The 18,291-nt window shown below is 48.4% G+C and overlaps 1 protein-coding gene across 1 annotated transcript; it reads right to left on the reverse strand.

The window, feature by feature from the left end:
- Nucleotides 1–231: 231 nt before the first annotated feature.
- TAB1 (TGF-beta activated kinase 1 (MAP3K7) binding protein 1) lies at nt 232–9,029 on the reverse strand. The gene is made up of 11 exons (XM_014885286.2): nt 8,951–9,029; nt 8,032–8,168; nt 7,687–7,840; nt 6,995–7,081; nt 6,318–6,456; nt 5,724–5,837; nt 3,221–3,332; nt 2,973–3,117; nt 2,373–2,595; nt 1,932–2,088; nt 232–917 (listed from the first exon to the last, which is right to left on the reverse strand). Exons 1-11 carry the CDS (start codon nt 8,981–8,983, stop codon nt 710–712), a joined length of 1,509 nt encoding a protein of 502 aa, XP_014740772.1. The 5' UTR covers nt 8,984–9,029; the 3' UTR covers nt 232–709.
- Between the last annotated feature and the right edge of the window lie 9,262 nt (nt 9,030–18,291).

The following is an 18,291-nucleotide window of genomic DNA, read 5'->3' on the forward strand; positions in this document are numbered from 1 at the left end:
GTATTTATAGATTGACTCTAAGCCATAATTCAGTGCCAAAGCTCAGCAAATAAGTACAAAGAGCTTATGCTTTTAAAGTCACCTGCAAGGCTTCAGGCCACTTTTTCAGTAGAAGCTTTCCTCCTGCAAGGTGCAAGCCTCTGTTCAGAAGGAATAGAAGGTTGCACCAGGAGGAGCTGTCACACCCACACACGACATTACAAGGAAGAGAGCAAGCCACACGGGTGCCAATGACTGTAGCTATAAGTTATTTATTCTGCAAAATAGAGGTATCTTCTATGGAGTTGAACACTGGAATCACAGCATTTTGAATTGAGTTGTGGAAACATTATGACAGCACACACACACACACACGCAGGCACACACGTGTACACCTACACACGCGCACACACGCAGCCTTCGTACGGGCCTGGCTCCTGCATGATCCACAAGGAGCCCTCTCCACACCTTTATTTGCAAAAACCTGCAGTGAGGGCTGCATTCAAGACCCCTTCCCCTACTCACAGGGCTTCCCAGGGCTGGGCAGGATTGGGAGCATGGCACAGGCAACATGTGTGTAGTGCACGAGATCCCCTGCTCAGTGTGCAGCACATCCTGGATAGGAGTTAGCTCTGGGCAGAACGCAGCCCTCAGTGGAACACTCTCTACTCTTGCCTCAGTCTTTGCTCACACAGAGGAGCACAAGGTGTCTGCAGGTGGCAGATACAAGTTAGGACACAGTCAGTGCTCCCTGCTCGCCATGGTCCATGTTCCAAAGCCGGTAAAACTCTGCAAAATCCACGTAGGGCTCCACACGCCCATCCTCATCTGGCTGGAGCGAGTGGGTGGGTCGGGAGCGGAAGAGACCTCCATCTGAACTTGAGCTGCTGCTCTGCGTGTGAGTATTGGTTGACTGCAGCGTCACAGTTGGGCTTTGGCTAAAGAGGGAAAACGAGAGAACGTAAACATCTTTATTCTACTCCACCTGATGCACTGGACAAGAAAAGCACCAGAACAAGCACCAGTTTCTTCACAGATCAAGCTGTCTTAGCAGGCAGGTAAAAAGTTGCAGTCACTTGCTCTATGAGAGCACTCAAAGTGTTGAGAACTGATTGTCAGAACTGACAAACATCAAAGATATCTGATTCACATTAACTGGAAGGCCTTAAGTACAACCAGGCATCTGAGGAACAGAGAGGAAGAGAAAAAACCAGGCATGCACTCTGCTGGCCTCCCCATACCCAGAACAGTACGAGCTTTACGGGAAGAGTCTGGCAGCAAAGAAAGCTATTCTTGCATGACTTGTGCTGCAGCCAAAGCAGCTCTAGAGTGCGTCAGCCTCATTGTTTCTGGAGCTACAGAGCACAATACCCACAGTGCTTCTTCACTGTGCAGTGTGTACACACCATGCTGTGCCAAGGGCTCAACCTAAACCACAGCCACTAACTAGTATGACCCTGCAAAGTGGATCCGAAGAGGACCCAGTTCTAACCTTTATCCACATTTTTTCCCCGAGCTGTGCCTGTAAACAAATAAATTCAGCAGCGCAGCCTCTCCAAGAGCTTTACAGGTGACCTGCATAATCTCTCTTCCTTGCTGAAATGAAGGGCCCCCACACTCCCTCTGTGCACAGCACCAACACAGTTGGCACAAGAGATCCAAAGAGAAGGGCTGCTCACTGCCAGAATGCCCTCCACCAACAGCAGCAGATGCTGCTCCCAAGGCACATTGCCAGAGCTGGCTTCAGAGCTGTTGCTTCACTCATTCCCACTCCTCACACAATCGCTTTCCAGCTAACACATGATGCTGGCTGTCAATACTGTAGTGGGGGGGAGCACACTCCAGATAAGGGACTGACTGACAGGTAACTGACAGCAGTCTCTGCTTTTCAACCACTTTATACAGCGTGAGGTGCAGGGAAAACTCTGGGTAGCAAGAGAGCAGGACTTTACTTAGTGAGGGTGGGGGTGGCTTCATCCAGAGTTGAGCTGCTGTGGGCACCATTGACCATCTGGCCTTGAGAAGGCATGACAAGAGACAGTGTGACACTTGTCTTGCTTGTGCTTTGGGAGCTGGAATATGGCACAGAGACTGGGTAGACACGGCCTCCTGAGAAGGGAGAAAACAGAAGTTATAAAATGCAGTTCAGACATGAGCAACTGGGGGTGCAGCACAGCAGCAAAAAAACCACAAGAATTTGTATCAAAGTGCCCTTGATGCTGTACTGTATCCTGTCAAATTGTCACAGATTTGACATCTCAAAAGCCAATAATCTTGTATAATAAGAAAATTCCTTCTACACCAACTACCTCCTCTCCCAATGTGAGGTGAGTGCTGGATCAATCAACCCACCCTTCCTCCCCACATTTTGTTTCATTCTCTCCACCACATACCTTGCGTTGGTGTCAGCGTGGGCTGGCTCATCTCACCCAGGGGGTACCCAAAATTCCTCACAAGCAGTGTCATGTCTTCATGACGGGGACAGAACTTGGACCGCTCCCCACCACTGGCAAAAGTGTCACAATGAATGCGCTTAACCCGGTCCACCACTGCTTGCGCCACAGCATCCAGTGACGTCTGCTTGGCAAACTCTGTGGCTATCATGGCTGCAATTTCCTGAGCAGAAAAGCGGAAAAAAAATCACCAGAGGAAAGATTTCTAGGAGGTTTTGGAGGAAACCTTTTCCTGCCATCTGATCTAAGAGTTTTTATGGCAAGTCATCTGACTGTGATGCTTTCCTGCTGATAATGTGCCTTTGTGCCTTGAGTCATCCCACTCCCTTTAATGGGCTACTCCTAAGGGACAGGCAGCTGCCTAGAAGAACTGGCTTGGCAAAGCAGCTCCCATATTATTAGACTGGAATGGGGTAGCACAGGCATTCAGCCTGGCCAGCACTGGCAGCACAGATGAGGAGGACAGGCTACATGAGAGCAGCTGACACGGCTGGAGTGAGTCAATAGCAACAAGAATGTCTCCCTTGTGAGCAGGCTCACCTGGTTGGCCTGCCCAGGCCCATGAGCTGCCTCCAGCGCTTTGTAGAGCCCTTCGGACATGAGCACCAAGAAGCCCGTCACCCCATCCAGCGAGTGCCCGCCGTGGATTTCAGGCTCTGCTATGATGGGCTTCGATTTAGCAGCACTGGAAATAGACAGTAATGTAGCATTTAATGGTGAGATAGGTGAGAATTGAGTGATCATGAAGAAAAGGAGGGCTTGAAATCCCAAAGTTGAGTTTTTCTGACCTGAGCAGTTCAATATCAGTATAGCCATATTTGACTTTGTAATCTCCAATGCGCCGAGTGCTTTCCTGCCCACGAATAGTTCCCACTTGTTTTATTTTCCCTGCATCCAAGCCTGCCAGATTGAAAACCAAAAATTCTTCATTAACTTTGTGAAACTTGCAAAACTTACTCTGAGAAAAGAAATATCCACAGTTACATAGAACTGTAAGACAAAACAAGACAGCGAAGAGTCATGAGGAGTTAATAGGGAGAAAAGGAATAGCTGTGTTCCAAGGGACACCTTTTCATTAGTGAGAGAGAAGGAGGGAGACACGGCCTAACAGGCTTACTCTGAATGCAACAGCTGGCCCTGAGACAAAGCACACATCCTGGTCCAAAGCCACCAGCACTGCTGGCCTGGCTGCACAGGCAGCCGAAAAGGCAGGGGAACATCTGCGCCTGTCAGCTCTGGATAGTGTGATGGGAGGAAAAGGCATTAACAAGGAAAACATATGTGATGGATTCTGCTCTTTCTTCCACCTGTAGCTGACCCCTGCTCCTAAGCTCCATATGGCAATTTCACTAATACATGGGACTGCAGAGAGAGGCTGTGGGGTCTTCCTCACTGGAGATATTCAAGAACCTGTACAACGTGCTTGAGCAGGAGTTTGGACCAGATGATCCCCTGTGGTCCCTTCCAACCTTACCCATGCTGTGATTCTGAAAAAAGGGGAACTATCTACAAGAGGCACTGAATTTGCTCAAGTGCTCAAATTGATGCAGGCTACTCCTAAAATAAGAACAATGATCAAACAAGCATTTATTTAAACAAACTTACAGTGATATAGCTCTGGCAGGGGCTAGGAAGTAATCCCATCTTGAAGAAGGTTCTAAGAGGGACCATCTGAGGGCTGCTACTATTTGAAGCAGGACTTGGAGCAGATGATCCACTTACCTGGTCTGTTTTGGGAACCCCCCTTTCCTCATTATACCTAGAGCTATCGGCCAGAAAACAGAGATTTTATCTAGGGATGACTATCCTCAGTACAAGGTGAAGGCAGGGGTCCAGCTGAAATTCTCCCCTTGAGTTGAACCAAGCCTTGCTGCACAGATGGCTCTACACCTACCCCAGCAGTAAGACACAAGTCTTCCATCTGCTGCAGACCACAGCTGACTCATCAACATGGCCTGGCTCATTTGCCAGCTCCTGGCAGGGAGGTACATGCCACTGATAGACACAAACACATGGAGGCTCACGGGACACCAAGAGAAGTCATGCCTAAATCACAGCAACTCTCCCAGGGCACTGAACAAGCTGTGATGTGCCAGCTGAAGAACTACAAAAGCACAAGACCTCTCCCATCCTTCCCTCAAGACAGAGCTGGCACAGGCACCATCATTATAAATGCTATCCTCAGTACCTCTTATCATCGTGCTTCAACCTAGCCCACAAACAACCTCCCTTGGGCCCCCAAAACAACTTGTGCACACAGGATCTTCCTTCTGCTGGGACTGTAAGCAGGAGCATCAGTGCTGTGCCAAGTTAAAATTGGTACATCTAACAGATACCTGTTCTCGTATGGACTGCAGCTAAATTCTACGTTTTTGGTAGTAAAAACACACTCAAAAAGTCTCTTTCCCTGGGTTCTTGTATTTAGTATTGTGTTTCACAGCACATATCCTAGTGCAGGCATAGGAGTAAAAGTGGGAATTAAAGAGAAACAGAATAAAACAAGACCCAGTAGCAAAAATTACCACATCAACAGCCTCACCCGATAAGAATATATCTGCCAGGTGAATCTAATGAAGAATGCCACCTTAGATCTACCTAAATAAAAGTACAGGATCCAAGTATCTCAATAAGAAGAATTTGGTACTGGCAATCACACAAGTGGTGTGAGTTAGCTCTAGACCAAGAAAGCAAACATGTCAAACAGTGTAAAGGAAAAGGAAAATTGCCTAAAGCAAAATGTCAGCATTAAGAGTTCAGTAGTTACTGATGTGAGAGGAGTAAATGCCAGTGCTTGGCCTGGCTCTGTCTGAAGTGAAGCTGCCTTTTTTCAGCAGCAACTTGTACAAAGGCAAATTGAAATGTACCATCCTGAGGGTGAGGCATCACACAGAACTTAAAGCAGCATAACTGTGGTTTGCCTCCACAGGAGCCGTCATATATTGTCTGCTTCACTTCTATCCTCTGGCTCTGTGCTTCCATTCCTGCCTTCCTATCGACTACAGCAACAGCTGGAGGGCAAATCAATGCCACTTTGGCAGCTGGACACAAAACTAACACTCAAAACTTGAAACAAAAGCATCGTTTTCTGCTGGCTCAGTGAGATGAGCTTACTCACCCTGTAGCCCCAGAATGGCTAGAAAGGCGCAAAAAGAAGGCACTGAACTTGTCATCTGAAAACATAAGCTTCTTTTTGTGGTTATTTATTGTTCCTGTGGTTTGAGTCATTCTTGGTGCTCCAGATAAACAGTCATGCGATGTTCTCAGCTAAGAACACGAAACCCAAATACTCACCCAGCTGAGAGAAGCGAAAAAGTTCATCTTCATTTTCTGTCGTATGGTCCACGTTGAGCTGAGTCACCTGCAGCCCATCCACCGTGGACTTGCATAGCAGTGCCCGATTGGTACCTGCAGTGGGAGCAGCGAGATGAGGCACCAGATAGCTCTGCCGTTAACAGGGACAACATATCCAAAGGGAAAAGGAACAGAGACGAGAATAAAGACAGAAAAGAAGAGAAAGGCTCATCTACTGTCTCATCGTCATCTCCAAAAAGCAGCCTTGCTAGCAGCATAGTGGGCCTGCTAGGCAGCTCTCCACCCAGACCTGAGCCACAACCCCCCAGGAAAGTTCTCTATTTCTCAGGGAACCTGCACTACTCCTTTCGACTCGTTTTCCCTCTGTTCTTTGGCCATATGCACCACATCAGCCAACATCTGCAGGGATGGAGAGCCAGGCTGATTTCAAGTGCTTGTGTAAGTAGCAAGCATATCACTGCTTGGCCACAGACCAAAGAAACTGTCCCCCACATTCAAATGTCTTTTACTTTCCTAGAACCCCTGCCATCCTCAGGAATGCTGAGACTGAGCCACTGACAAAAACCAACTCACCCACATTGGCAATGTAGAGCTTGTTGTTGAGAACGACAGCCACAATAGCCATGGCTCCTCCAGAGATCTCCTGCTCTACAACCTTCAATCTCTCCACAATCTTCTGGTACTGAGGAGGGAGCTGGTGGTGAGGGACACCCTGGAAGCCAAAATGAGAAGGAAGCTTAAACACACAGTCCACAACACAGAAATCACAGCTGGAATAAAAATTCTGTAGGGAGGGGATTCAACATGCCTGTACAAGACATAAAATTTTCTGTTTAATCATAGTGAATGACATAGCCTTGATGTGATTCTGGAGAGCACAGTCCAGTACACTTGAAGAACAGAGCCCATTTTTGCCCAGATGCCATGCAAATTTGAGGCCTTTCCTCTCATCTGCATGGCTTTGTCCTGGAAGAGCCACATGTACAGGCTGAACTCCTCCCTGTGATAGACTCAGTTCCTTGCTCGGATAACCAACGTCAGGTCTAAGCAGTGCCAGTATGAACAGTGGGAACTCTCAGAAACAGACTAAGGCACTTGCTTCACTTCATGAAAGCTTCCAGAATAGAACCAGGGAGAAGTAACTTTCACTTACAGCCTCCCTTAGATCAAACTGACTAATATGCCCAAACCTCATCTAGCAAGCTGGAAGGTGGGACCTCCAGCAAGCTCTGCTCTTAAGGTTACGTTACCTCTGGTAGCTGAGATTGCAGGCTGGCCTTCTCTGCCAAGGCATCATCAATGGACTCCAGGAAACTTCTTTCCACCACATCAAAAGCCTAAAACAGTCCATAAAGAGAAACGAAGCTCTTATCCAATGCCTACAGACTTTGAGGCTACCCATCCTCACCTCTCTAAGACCAGCTCATAAGAATGGATGTTCACTGTACATACAGACTTTTAAGCACCACTACAGCACATTGAAACACAATTGTTTCAGCACAACTAGTTAACAGCTTGTAAAAACAATCTGCAACAACTCAAAACAGAAGACAACACTGTAAAAATTACATTCACAGCAATGTCAGAGACCTATCTGATCTTGTGTGTTGATCCTGTCATTCAAGAAAGTGCATTCACAAATCCATCTCCCCACACATTAACTTCTCCCCTTCACTCACTGTCATCTCCTTCACATGATGACTTGTTCCTACACGTCCAGGCTGCAGCTTCCTGGAGAGCTCTCAGCACTGTGCTGACGGAGCCAGGGGACAGATGGGATGAGGCAGGAGTGAAACAAAGCACTACAGATGCTCAGGATGAGTGCAACTGCAACCACCAGATGTTTCCAACCCCCACAGAAAGCAGATGCTGCTCCCCTGATGGCAAAGAGGAGGTGGGCAGTGCAAGAAGCAGGAGCTGCTCCCACTCAGAGCTCCTTTACCTGCAGCAGAACTCGACGCACGTCAGCATCACTGTGATCTGCATGGAGCTGGCCCAGCAGCAGTTCTGCAGAGAGCCTCTGACCCACGAAGTTGGTGACTCGGTTGCCATCATAGCCATTGAAGACACCATAGAGGTAGCAGTTGTTCTCACTCCTGCCAAGAGGGCAGAAGCAAAGAGGTCACAGATCTCTGTAAGACACAGATATAAGTAGCAAGTTTCCGCAGACACCTCTAGCATGCTCAGGCCCCACCCTCTTCTTCCATGTCCTGTGTGACAAACTAAATACTTCTTCTACCTGCCTTTGTACCAGCAGGAGTTGGTGTCTCAGGTGCAACCCACTTACCTGAATTTTAACCAGTTATCTTCCAAGGGGTGACCCTCTGTCCCCTTGCCATCCGCACTGTAGGAGCGGTTTGGAGCTGAGCCCACCCCAGAGAGATGGCAGGACGGTAAGTCATCTGTCCAACTGGGCTGCTGCTCCTAGCAGACAGGAAGAGGAAAGAGATCATGTAAACCCCAAGCAGCATGAAGTAAAGATCATGGTCCAGTACAGGTCACCAATCCAGCCTCACCCTCTTCTCAACCCTTTTCCCTTTGCTAACTAGTAGCACAGCCAATAACTCCGCATTTCCTCTCTGCAGAACAGCATCACTTACCACGTCCCTTCCCTCTGAAGCTGAGCTCTGGCTGCACTTTGGCTCTTGTTAACATGAAACCAGATGCAAAATTTGTAGGCAAGTTCTGCACTCCATACAGCACAGCACTAGCTTAGCTATTCCTACAGTAAATCAGATCCTCACGCACCCCTGGCACGGGAGTGCAGGGAAAGCTCTGGATTCTCCCAGGACTACTCAACCAGGACAAGGGACTGGGGCCTGCTGCTGCAGCCAGCAATCAGAGAGACATCCCTGGGGCCGCCATCTCCCACTCGGCCTGCAGACGCCAGCTGCCCCCTCACACAGCGGGGCACCCCGGAGCCCGCAGCACTGGCACGGCCCTCCCCGCCACCTGTCGCCCACGGTGCGCTGCAGAGCGGCCGGGCAGCCCAGAGTGCTCATCGCTGACCGCGCAGGGGCCCCCGCCGCCCGGGACCCCCTGCCCTGAGGCGGCACAGGGGGCGGGAAAGCAGCAACCCACCGCCCCACGGTCGGGGAGACCTCCCCCTCCCCGCACGGCGGCGCAGGGGGCGGGTGAGGAGGAGGCCCGGGGACTCCCTCGCACCCACCTGGGGGGTGCGCGGAGGGGGGGAAGATGCCACTCACACTCTGCAGCAGACTCCTCCTCTGCGCCGCCATCTTGGAGCGGGAGCGGCCGCCTCCCGCCCGCCCTCCGCCGCCACGGCTCGGCCGCTCGGCCCCGCCCCGCGTGAGGCGGCGCCGGGCAGCGCCCGCGAGAGAGCCGCGGCACTGCAGCGCTTGGGAATTTATCTGTCCTTGCACCTTCCTGCCGGCCTAGGCGGAGTGCAGCCATCGCCATTTCTTACCTGCAGCCTCCAGGTGCGTGAGAAAGAAGCATCTGTTGGCCGCCGCTGCCAGAGTGTGTATGGAGGAGGAAAGAGGGGCAGGGTTGTGAGGATCATATAATCTATGGGATCATTGGGGTTGGCAGAGACATTTGAGATCGTCCAGTCCACCCAGCACTGCCACTGTTAGCCCTTAGCCACATCATCCAGCGCCAGATCCAGATGCTGCTTAAACACCCCCAGGGATGGTGACTCCATCACCTCCGTGGGCAGTCTGTTCCAGTATCTGACCACCCTAACAGTGGGGAAAAAATGTCTAATACCGAATCTGAATCTCCCTGTTTCAGCTTAAGGCCATTTCCTCTAGTTCTCTCATTGTAGGCACAGTAGAAGAGACTAGCCCCGACCTCACTACAGCCTCTTTAAACGTGTTGTAGAGAGCAATGAGGTCACTCTTTATCCTCTTTGGACTAAAAAACCCCAGCTCCCTCAGCTGTTCCACACAGGATGAATTTTCTAGATATTTCACAAGCCTTGTTGCCCTGGACCTGCTCCAGCCCTTTTTTAAAATGAGGGGTCCAAAACTAAACACAGTCTTTGAGGTGCAATTGGTAATTGCAATTGGTACAGTGAATCCTGTGAAATGGGGTCACCCTGAGTGCCAGAGAGCACTCAGGTGTTGAAATGGTTTTCTTAGTAGTGCATCATGCTCCACGCAACCTCTAGGGAAGGCAGCCCAGGTACCAGCTCTCAGCTGCACCCTGTTCCATAAGCATCACATCCATGGTATCCATGTGTCTCAGCTTGCAGTCCGTGTCCTGCCCTTTCCCTCTCTCTTTTGCAGGCCATAACAACGAGATAGTTGGACCGTGTCCTCGGGAAAGCAGTAGGAAGGTGTCTAGGACAGATGACAAGTGGCCCTCAATCCTCACCTCACTTTGGAGTAGTTCTTGGGAGTCTTGAGCCAGGCACAACAGTAAAATCACTTTGTAATGCCTCAGCATTACAGACAAAATCAGAGATCACTGATTTTGCCCTTATTTTAGATCCCTTCTTGGCAGACATAGGCTGTTTCCATTGAATCAGCTCAGCTGGGGGAGGAGGGAAGACACAAGATTCAATCTCACTGCTTTCTCAATATTTTAAGTCAGCAGAAGAGCCCTCCAGGAGTGTGAATGACATATCTTAATGCGATGATGGCCAGCAGTCAGGCTATGGCAGCAAGGGCTTCGGGAAGAGCCCTGTGTGTTTCCCTGTGTGTATTGTGGCTACAGGGCTCCAACATGAGAGACGTGCAGTTTCAGTCATGGGTAGCAGTGCAGTCGTGGTGAGGGTGGGAGTGTTAAATAGTCTTGACTTCCAGCAGTGGCTTGATACACTTAAAATGACATCTTTCTGGCAGATATATTCCATTCAGGTGCACTTCAGAAATAATTGCCAGTTAATTAATCTCATTCTATAGAATGATGGATTTTGCTGCAGGGGTTTCTGCCAGGGGATTCCACCTTCCTTTCCTGTAAATCTTTTGTCTATTGTTTTATGTCTTTCTTCAAAATATACGAAGATTATAGATCCTTCCCCTTCATACAAGGCTCACAAATATACAGACATTCAACCAGAATTAGGTACACGGGCAGAATTACTTTTTTTAATGCTTATATTATACAAAGATAGAAAAAAATGCTAAATTTAGAACCTGGGTCTACAAACAAGTTTCCTCAGGTTTAGGCTTCCGAATAAGGTTGGTTTCAGTGATGTCATTCAGAGTATTCCTGTGGGTAAAGCTGTGACTAGATACAAATAATTATAGGAATAGGTCTGAAGTCTGTATTAGAAGTAGGATGGGCAGATTTACTACTGACAAAGATTTTTTTTCGTGCCAGTATCAAAAAAAGAATTCCTGGTGCTGCAAAAAAACGCATAGCACAGCATTGTCCATGTCATTAAAAAGCTACAGGCAAGTGTCTTTGCTTTAAAACAGGATGACACTTTTTCAGCATTGCAGCAGCAGCTTATGGTTATTTAATGCCATTGAAGGTTGCAGTCGTGCACCTTGATGAGCACAGTCAGGCTCTGTCCTTGCTCAGAGCGACACTGAAATCAGCAAGGCGTTGGGTGTGCCCAGAGACTGTCAGCATGTATTGCATTGCAGGACTGAGAATTCAAGAGTCATTTCTGTCTTCTTCTATCCATAAGTGAGTCCTTTTGAGACTAACAAGAGCAGAGTCTGTGTGACAGTGCGATAAGGCAGAATGTGAAGGCAATGTGAAAGCAAAACAACTTTCCTAAAGATACAAGATAGAAAATTTGCCACGTTCCTTGTTTGTACAATGGCTTGTCACCTCTTACAGTTAAATATGTGCCCTGTTCCTAATTTAAATATCTGGCTTCAGCTCGTAGTCACTAATCTTTGTCATTTGGGTTTATCCTTTTTCTGACAGTTTGCGCTGGAATGCAGGCCTGGTGCAAAGCATTTTTTTCTTGGTGAAAATACTTGTGCCAGATTCTGCCTGGATACTCCTGTGGTTCGGTCACTGAGCTTCAGCCCTTACCTCAGTGAGTCAATTAAGTACTTGACCTGGAAAAAGGTGAATAGCAGGATTTAGCAAACGAAGCCATTTGCAACATTAAATACATGTTTGTCCAGCATTTCACAGTCCTCCAAAGGAAAGTGTTACAGAGGCTGGTAAGCTGCTCCATTAATGTCTGCTCATTGAAAGCTTTATGCAGCACTTGGAAGATGAAATAGTGCACCAAGTTTCTGTTGGCTGTATTGATCAAGCTTATTTTAACCTCTATTTATGCTTCTTACTTTCTGCATATCCTCTCAGAAATTGCCATGCTGTATTTCCATGCAGCCAAGATCTCCCCAGGAATGCAGGACATTGGTCACTGAACCTCACCATCCATGCACAAGTAAATGAATCATTTGATTCAGTGGCCACCAGATATACAGCTCCCTCTCTCATGTTAAATTCCCACATTTCTTATTCCTGCCTCTCTCTTTTTTGTAATTTTTTGTAATTATTCTCCCATTTTCTCTGTCCCCAGTGCTACGGATTATACACACAGTATTCCTGGTGCCAGGCTGTACTGTTGCTTTCCTGTTTTTATGGAAGCTTTCTCTGCAGGAAGGGAAGAAGCCTGGTCGCTACTCGGCTGCTGGATGAAAGATGAACAGCATGACTGGAGAACATGTGTGGGGAGCAGGGAGCTTGGGGCAGCCCCTGCACAGCGCTCTTGTAGGCACTCAGAAGCCGGGAAGTATTTACTGGCAGAAGCCATCACATCATTTAGTTTCTCTCTATTGATCACGTGTGAGATATGTTTAGGGAGATTTTTTTTCTGTTTTGATGCTAACAGAGGCTGGGGCTGGGAAGGACAGCCATGATTTTTGGCAAAGCTTGCGGGAGGATAGAAAGAAGAGGGGTCTATCTGACAGGGCCAGCTTGCCATACTTGCTCTGCTCGTACTGAAGACAGAAAGGGATGGTGGAGGGGTGGCCTCACACAGCTCCACCCCGAGGTTACCTCATCTACCTTAACCAACTTCAGCCTTCCCACAGGTACACGTGCCCTTATCTTCCTCACTTCTTTGCAGGCCACTGTTTCCAAGCGTGCTGGAAGGGCAGAGAAATAAGATGGGGCAATAAAAAGAACAAGTATTAAGGTAGGAAAGCTGGGAACAACAGATTCCTTCCCCCAGCACCCTCTGAGTTGGAGAGCCAATGTGGAGAGCTACTGCCAGAGAAAGGAGTAATGGTGAGAGTGTGCTGATCTCCCCAAGAGAGAGTCAAACACCTCTGCAAAACAGAGTTTGTACAGTTTTAGGCCAGATGGATTTTTGAGGGAGGGAAATGGATTATTTCATATAATTTTATTGAACTCTTTGATACACTAAACAGAGTTTCATCTCCTTGATTCCTGGGATTATGTGAACTTTTAAAAAAAAAAAAAAGAAAACAAGTTTATAACAGAATTGTTTCTAGATGTCATGGCTGCAGGGAGAAGCTTCGAAATATGACTCATAAGCATGTGAAATACCAGAGAGCAAAACTAAAGAGATTTCAAATGATTAGAAAACACAAACAAACTAGCAATGTTGGAGTCCTGTGCTTGCTTTTGGCAACATCTTGTCTCACCAGTTCTTAACTCCACCTGTTGCCAACACAGACATTTGCCTTTCTGTGGGCTTGATATCTCCATAAAACATCCACCCCAAAAGCTGTGACTGTAGGAAGGGTCTTTGTCCAAACAAAGATTAATCATGAAACAGATGGGTCGGTCCACCAACACTTTTGCCTATAATCTCATGTGCAGCTGCAGTGTGTGCTCAGTAGTGGTCCCAAGAGCGGCCGCAGTTTGGAGGACTGACTAGAGCCTGTTCACCATCATGTGCCTCTGTTTGTTATCCTCAAACCCCACAAAGGTTGGGAAATGTGACACTCAGGTACTCGGATGACAGACTCATTAAAAGGGGATGAGAAGGAGGCTTTAGCTAAGCATCAGCACAGGATGGGATTTTAATTTTTTTATTGCAAAGCCTGTTGAAACAAGATCCTTTTTAGTGGTGGGCTACCAATCACTGACACCCACTGTGGGCTGTGGCCTTGACAGCTCGTTTCCCAGGATTTGCTTATGTTTTGAAAACCTGCAGTACACCAGACACCTGAGCAATGGTCACATATAGATGAATAGAGATAAAGACAGATCAAAGGAGAAAACAGATCTGCTTCCCCGGGTGTGGAAATACAGGTGTTTATTTTCATATGGATTTGTATCCTTTATTCCGGTAAGTGCCCCATCCACACCTCCTACTGCCACATCTTTTTCACAGTGAGAGTCCACTTCTAACATGGCATGTCAGGTTCCTCGAGTTTTTCTCCTGATTAGGTGAGAGACGCTTGATGGTGTGTGTGATTTGAAACTTAGGTCAGTAAAACATGTAACCATTAGCTTCCACTGAAACATCCCAATAAGGGCAGTTCTTCAGGTTTCTTTCCTCCATCCAAGCCACGGATTGTCATTAAACTTGCCAGCTTGGCCATACAGGAGCACAGGAGCTAATGCTCTTGTGGCCAGCCAAGCTAAAAAAACATCCTTCCCCAAAGAAGAAAATCCAGACGAATTTTTTTCCATATAGTATGGTTATTTTGAACGTCATAACTTTATTGAGACACCAGTAGTTACCACCTTCACTTTGTTAACCACAAATATATAGGACATTGTAAACACAGGTGCCGAGGTGGCGGGGTTTGCTGTAGTTGAATTTTGGAATGGATGGGGACAGGGGAAGGGGGGGGGAGGGGTGAAGGGACACTCGGGCTTAGACAAGACCACTCAGAGGATCCTGTATGCGGCAGGCCATCCATGAGTCATCGTATATACGTATATATGTATAGCTTTATATTATACATCTTTTTAAATATATATATATAATATATATACTATACACAGGCAGTAATGTGGCAGGGGAAGAGGCAGGGCAGCCCAGGTGGTGTTACAAATGCCACACAGGCAGCAGGGATTTGTCTGGATGGATGGTTTGAACTTGCTGCATGAGGTGGCCTCACTGGGTTCCTTACCTTGTACCTGCTCTGGGGATGGGAGCTGAGACTCCTGTGGGAACCACCCTGCAATGCTGCCTTCCTGGGTCCTCCCAAGTGCTTGCAAGGGTACAGGGACAAAGATACCTCCTCCCCTGTGGGAACTGCCAGGAATAACGCAGAGAGGACGGGCATGTGATGAGGTGATGAACAGGGTGGTGGGGATATGGGTGATCCAGGGATGGGGACACATCAGGAGGCTGAATCCACAGACACAACTGGGGCAAGGTTTCATCATCTCTTTGCCCTTCACAGCGTCTCCTTCCACAAAACAGTCCCTTACTTGGGGGCTTTGTAAGATAAGAGGACATCAAGGGGCCATTGCTCCCAACAGGGGATATATAATCAATCCTCTGTAATCAGAACAAATGGCAGAGGGGGAAGAAAGCCACCTTATCATTTTGCTTATACAGCCTTCCCTCTGATCTCCTAATCTCTAGAGTGGGGCTGATCTCACCCACACTTAGAATGTAAAAGGGGCATGCTTCAGTCAGCTGCTCAGGTCCCGCCTATGATCACCAGAAATAGGCAGCATCTTATCAGAAGCACCTAAGATAAGATAACCAGCCCTTTGCATAGGTCTGTATATCTCATCAGCTACAGAACCAGCCAAATGCCACTGGAAATTGCATTCTGCATTTTGAAGGGCTACATGCAAATAAGCAGAGTCCCATTCCCACGTCGGTCACCACCAACCTTCCACTGCAAAGGCTGAAAGAACATGAACCCAAGCAGAGTATGTCTTCTCCCATGAGCAAAAGCAAGAAGTTGTCCAAATATCTACTGCTGTAGTGTCACCTGTAATATCAATGCTTTTCTCATGACACAAAGCAAGATCAACAGAGAAATGGGAAGTAACCCAAGATGAAGTCACCTGGCTTGTATCTCACTGAAGTGCTGGTTCTCAGTGGGAGGCTCATTCCTGCCTCAAGCCCACCTGAGCCCATCAGCTGGTTACATGAGGGAAGCAAGCCCAAGAGGATAAAGAAAAGCTTGCTCGTTAGTCAGCCCCAAATGGTGTTTAGCCACCTACGTAACTCCGGTGGGAGAAGGGACATGCAAGAAGCTCCTGCACCACACCCCAGAACAGAGTCCCAGGTAGATCCCCACGTACTGCCTGTACCTCTCCTTGTGTGCTTAGTCACTCACAGAGGAGGGGCCTCCCAAAAGGTACAACACATTTTTGTGCTGAGGGATGGTTACTTATAGCCTCCACCTCCTCTCTGTTCCCTCCCCACCCTCAAAGGAAAGCATGAAGGATGACACAGATGAGTCTGGGTGAGTGCAACTCATTTCTCTCCTCCTCCACCTCATCATTCAATCGTTCTTCTCCCCTGGCAGGAGACAGACAGGAGGGTGCTCCCCCCACATCCAGTCACAACAAACCTCTCTCAATAAAGTAAACCTGTCCCAAGCCTAAATATTAGGCTGAACCCACAGAAAATGAAGCTTGAGGGGCTTCCTTCCAAAAAGCACCCCTCCTATTTACAGTATTGCATTCACTTATAGCCACAGAACAAGGGATGTGTGCCTGTGCTCAGTCATTCCTGCTGTGAGCTTAGGGCTACCTGATTCCCCGCTCCAGTCCTCACCAGTGCATAACCACCAGCAAGGCGGGGCAAACCTGGGGAGGACAAGCCATGGGGACAGCCACCAGCAGCACAAGTGTGCTGGTAGGAACAGGGAGAAACGGTGCTTGTATGCAGTGGAGAACACTGCTCCACTTCCCTCTGGGGGCCTGCTGCTTTAATCCAGTTTCTACCCCTTCCCCATCTTTGTGGGGCACTGGGAGGAGGGAAGGACTGGTGACCTTGGTGTCCTCCAGTTGAGATTTTCACACAGCCACAGGCCAGACCTGGGTCCCATTCTCCTCACTCCTAAGGGGGCTATGAGGAATAGGCTGGATGTGCAGTGCAGGCACTGACAGATTTTGGATCTGCTCCTGATCTCTCCTTACTGGGACCAGTGTTGCATCAAGCAGGGTGGCTGCCTGGGGGATGGATCTCCTCACTGCTGCACGGTAAAGCCTGCTTCTTGTGCTCTCAGAGATGTTTGTGCCCGGGAGAATTGTCTAGGTAGCTATTGCTGAATTATTTCCATTTAGGGGAAATCTGGCAATCTGTCTTCACATGCAGACCTAACTTGGAACAGAGAGTGGGCTTCCACAGTTCTGTCTTGGAGCAAAATCATGAGGAGTGTGGAATGATACCCACAGGAGCTTTATCTAAGAGTCACTGCTGCCACCTAGGCGAGGCTTTAAAGTCAACCAGGATCCGAGATGCTGCAGATGAGCACTAACATAGGGCCTATGGCAAGTACAGAAAGACTAGTTTTCAGACAACTCAGTCTGGCCCCCATCAATTCTCTGCACAACAAGATCTTTTCCCTATCTGAGTGGGAGGCAAAGTGCAGCTGTACAGGGCAGGACCCTTTCCAGCTTGGCTAGCCATCCCAGCAGCAGTATCTCTTTCTAAGTAGGGTCCTGCTCCATTCCTGTGTGCTACAAAGATGGTGTCAGCAAGAGGCTTTGCACTATTGCAAAGGAACAGAGGAACAGAAGAAGGCTCAGCAGGACCTGAGGAATAAAACTGTCTCTCTTCTCCTCCTGCCCTGGGTGAAATGACAAAGCTCCCCTCTCCTCCTTGAACCAGCCCAGCTGGGATTGAAGGCTTTCAGGGCTCTTTAGAAACCCACCCCCCTCCATCATTCCTCCCACAGGCACTGTATCTGGGCCCAGAGACTGGGCATGGCTCCTCTCCTGCCTCATGAAACACTGGTCTGGGAAGAGCAGTGACTAGCAGGATGTACAGGCAAGGGGAATCACCTCCATCTCAATCCAAGGGGGCTGAGGAAGGAGTGAATCTGAGGCCACTATCCCTCTGCTCTGCTCAGTCTCTTGCTGTAACCTACAGACGTGCCTGTGATTTCTGATTGTACCTGCAAATCTTCCTTTTTCCCTTCCCATTTTCTCTCTTTGTGCTTCCTTCCTCCCCAATATCACTTCTCCCAAACCCTCTAAAAATAAAGCACCCCTCCTTCACAAGCATGTGGCAGGGAAAAGCCCCCCGTCTTTATATGGGGGACGCTGTTCCTACAATCCTCCAGGGGCCTCCAGGCCCTTCCTCACACTCTTGAATGCTGACTCCAACACCATTCTCTTCCCTGAGCCACCAGGTGCTCCAGACCAGTTTGGATGCTCCCACATCTACTCCAACCTTTAGTGATACCATCTCTTCCAGGAAGGTCTCCGGTCCCTCTCATTTCTTCTGTTCTGCCTCCAGCACCCTTTCCCCTGCCCTGCCGGTGCCACAGCTCCTCTCCCGTCCACAAGACAGACTCTGCCCTCTGTAACAAGGCAGGAGGGAGAGGAGGAAAGTGGGGACCTTCCTATCAAAATGCAGATTTTTGAAAAATTTGGTTCTGGCAGGTAGCTTGGTGGGAGAGGAGAAGAAATAGGTGATGGGGAAACCTTTTGTCCGTTTTTTTTTCTTTGCCTTTTTTAAAAACAATAAATAAAAACAGATGACCCAGAAGGC

Source organism: Sturnus vulgaris, chromosome 5, assembly GCF_052056855.1.
Source record: "Sturnus vulgaris isolate bStuVul1 chromosome 5, bStuVul1.hap1, whole genome shotgun sequence".
Taxonomy (NCBI): Eukaryota; Metazoa; Chordata; class Aves; order Passeriformes; family Sturnidae; genus Sturnus; species Sturnus vulgaris.

What these genes read in the sequence shown, in the direction of transcription:
- TAB1 (XM_014885286.2), bottom strand. Translation starts at nt 8,983, where the DNA reads ATGGCGGCGCAGAGGAGGAGTCTGCTGCAGAGT. An exon ending in TGCGTCGAGTTCTGCTGCAG is followed by an intron (nt 7,082 to 7,686) that starts GTAAAGGAGCTC and finishes GGACTGTTTTAG; the next exon opens with GCTTTTGATGTGGTGGAAAG. An exon ending in CACGCTGACACCAACGCAAG is followed by an intron (nt 2,089 to 2,372) that starts GTATGTGGTGGA and finishes CTCCCTTCTCAG; the next exon opens with GAGGCCGTGTCTACCCAGTC.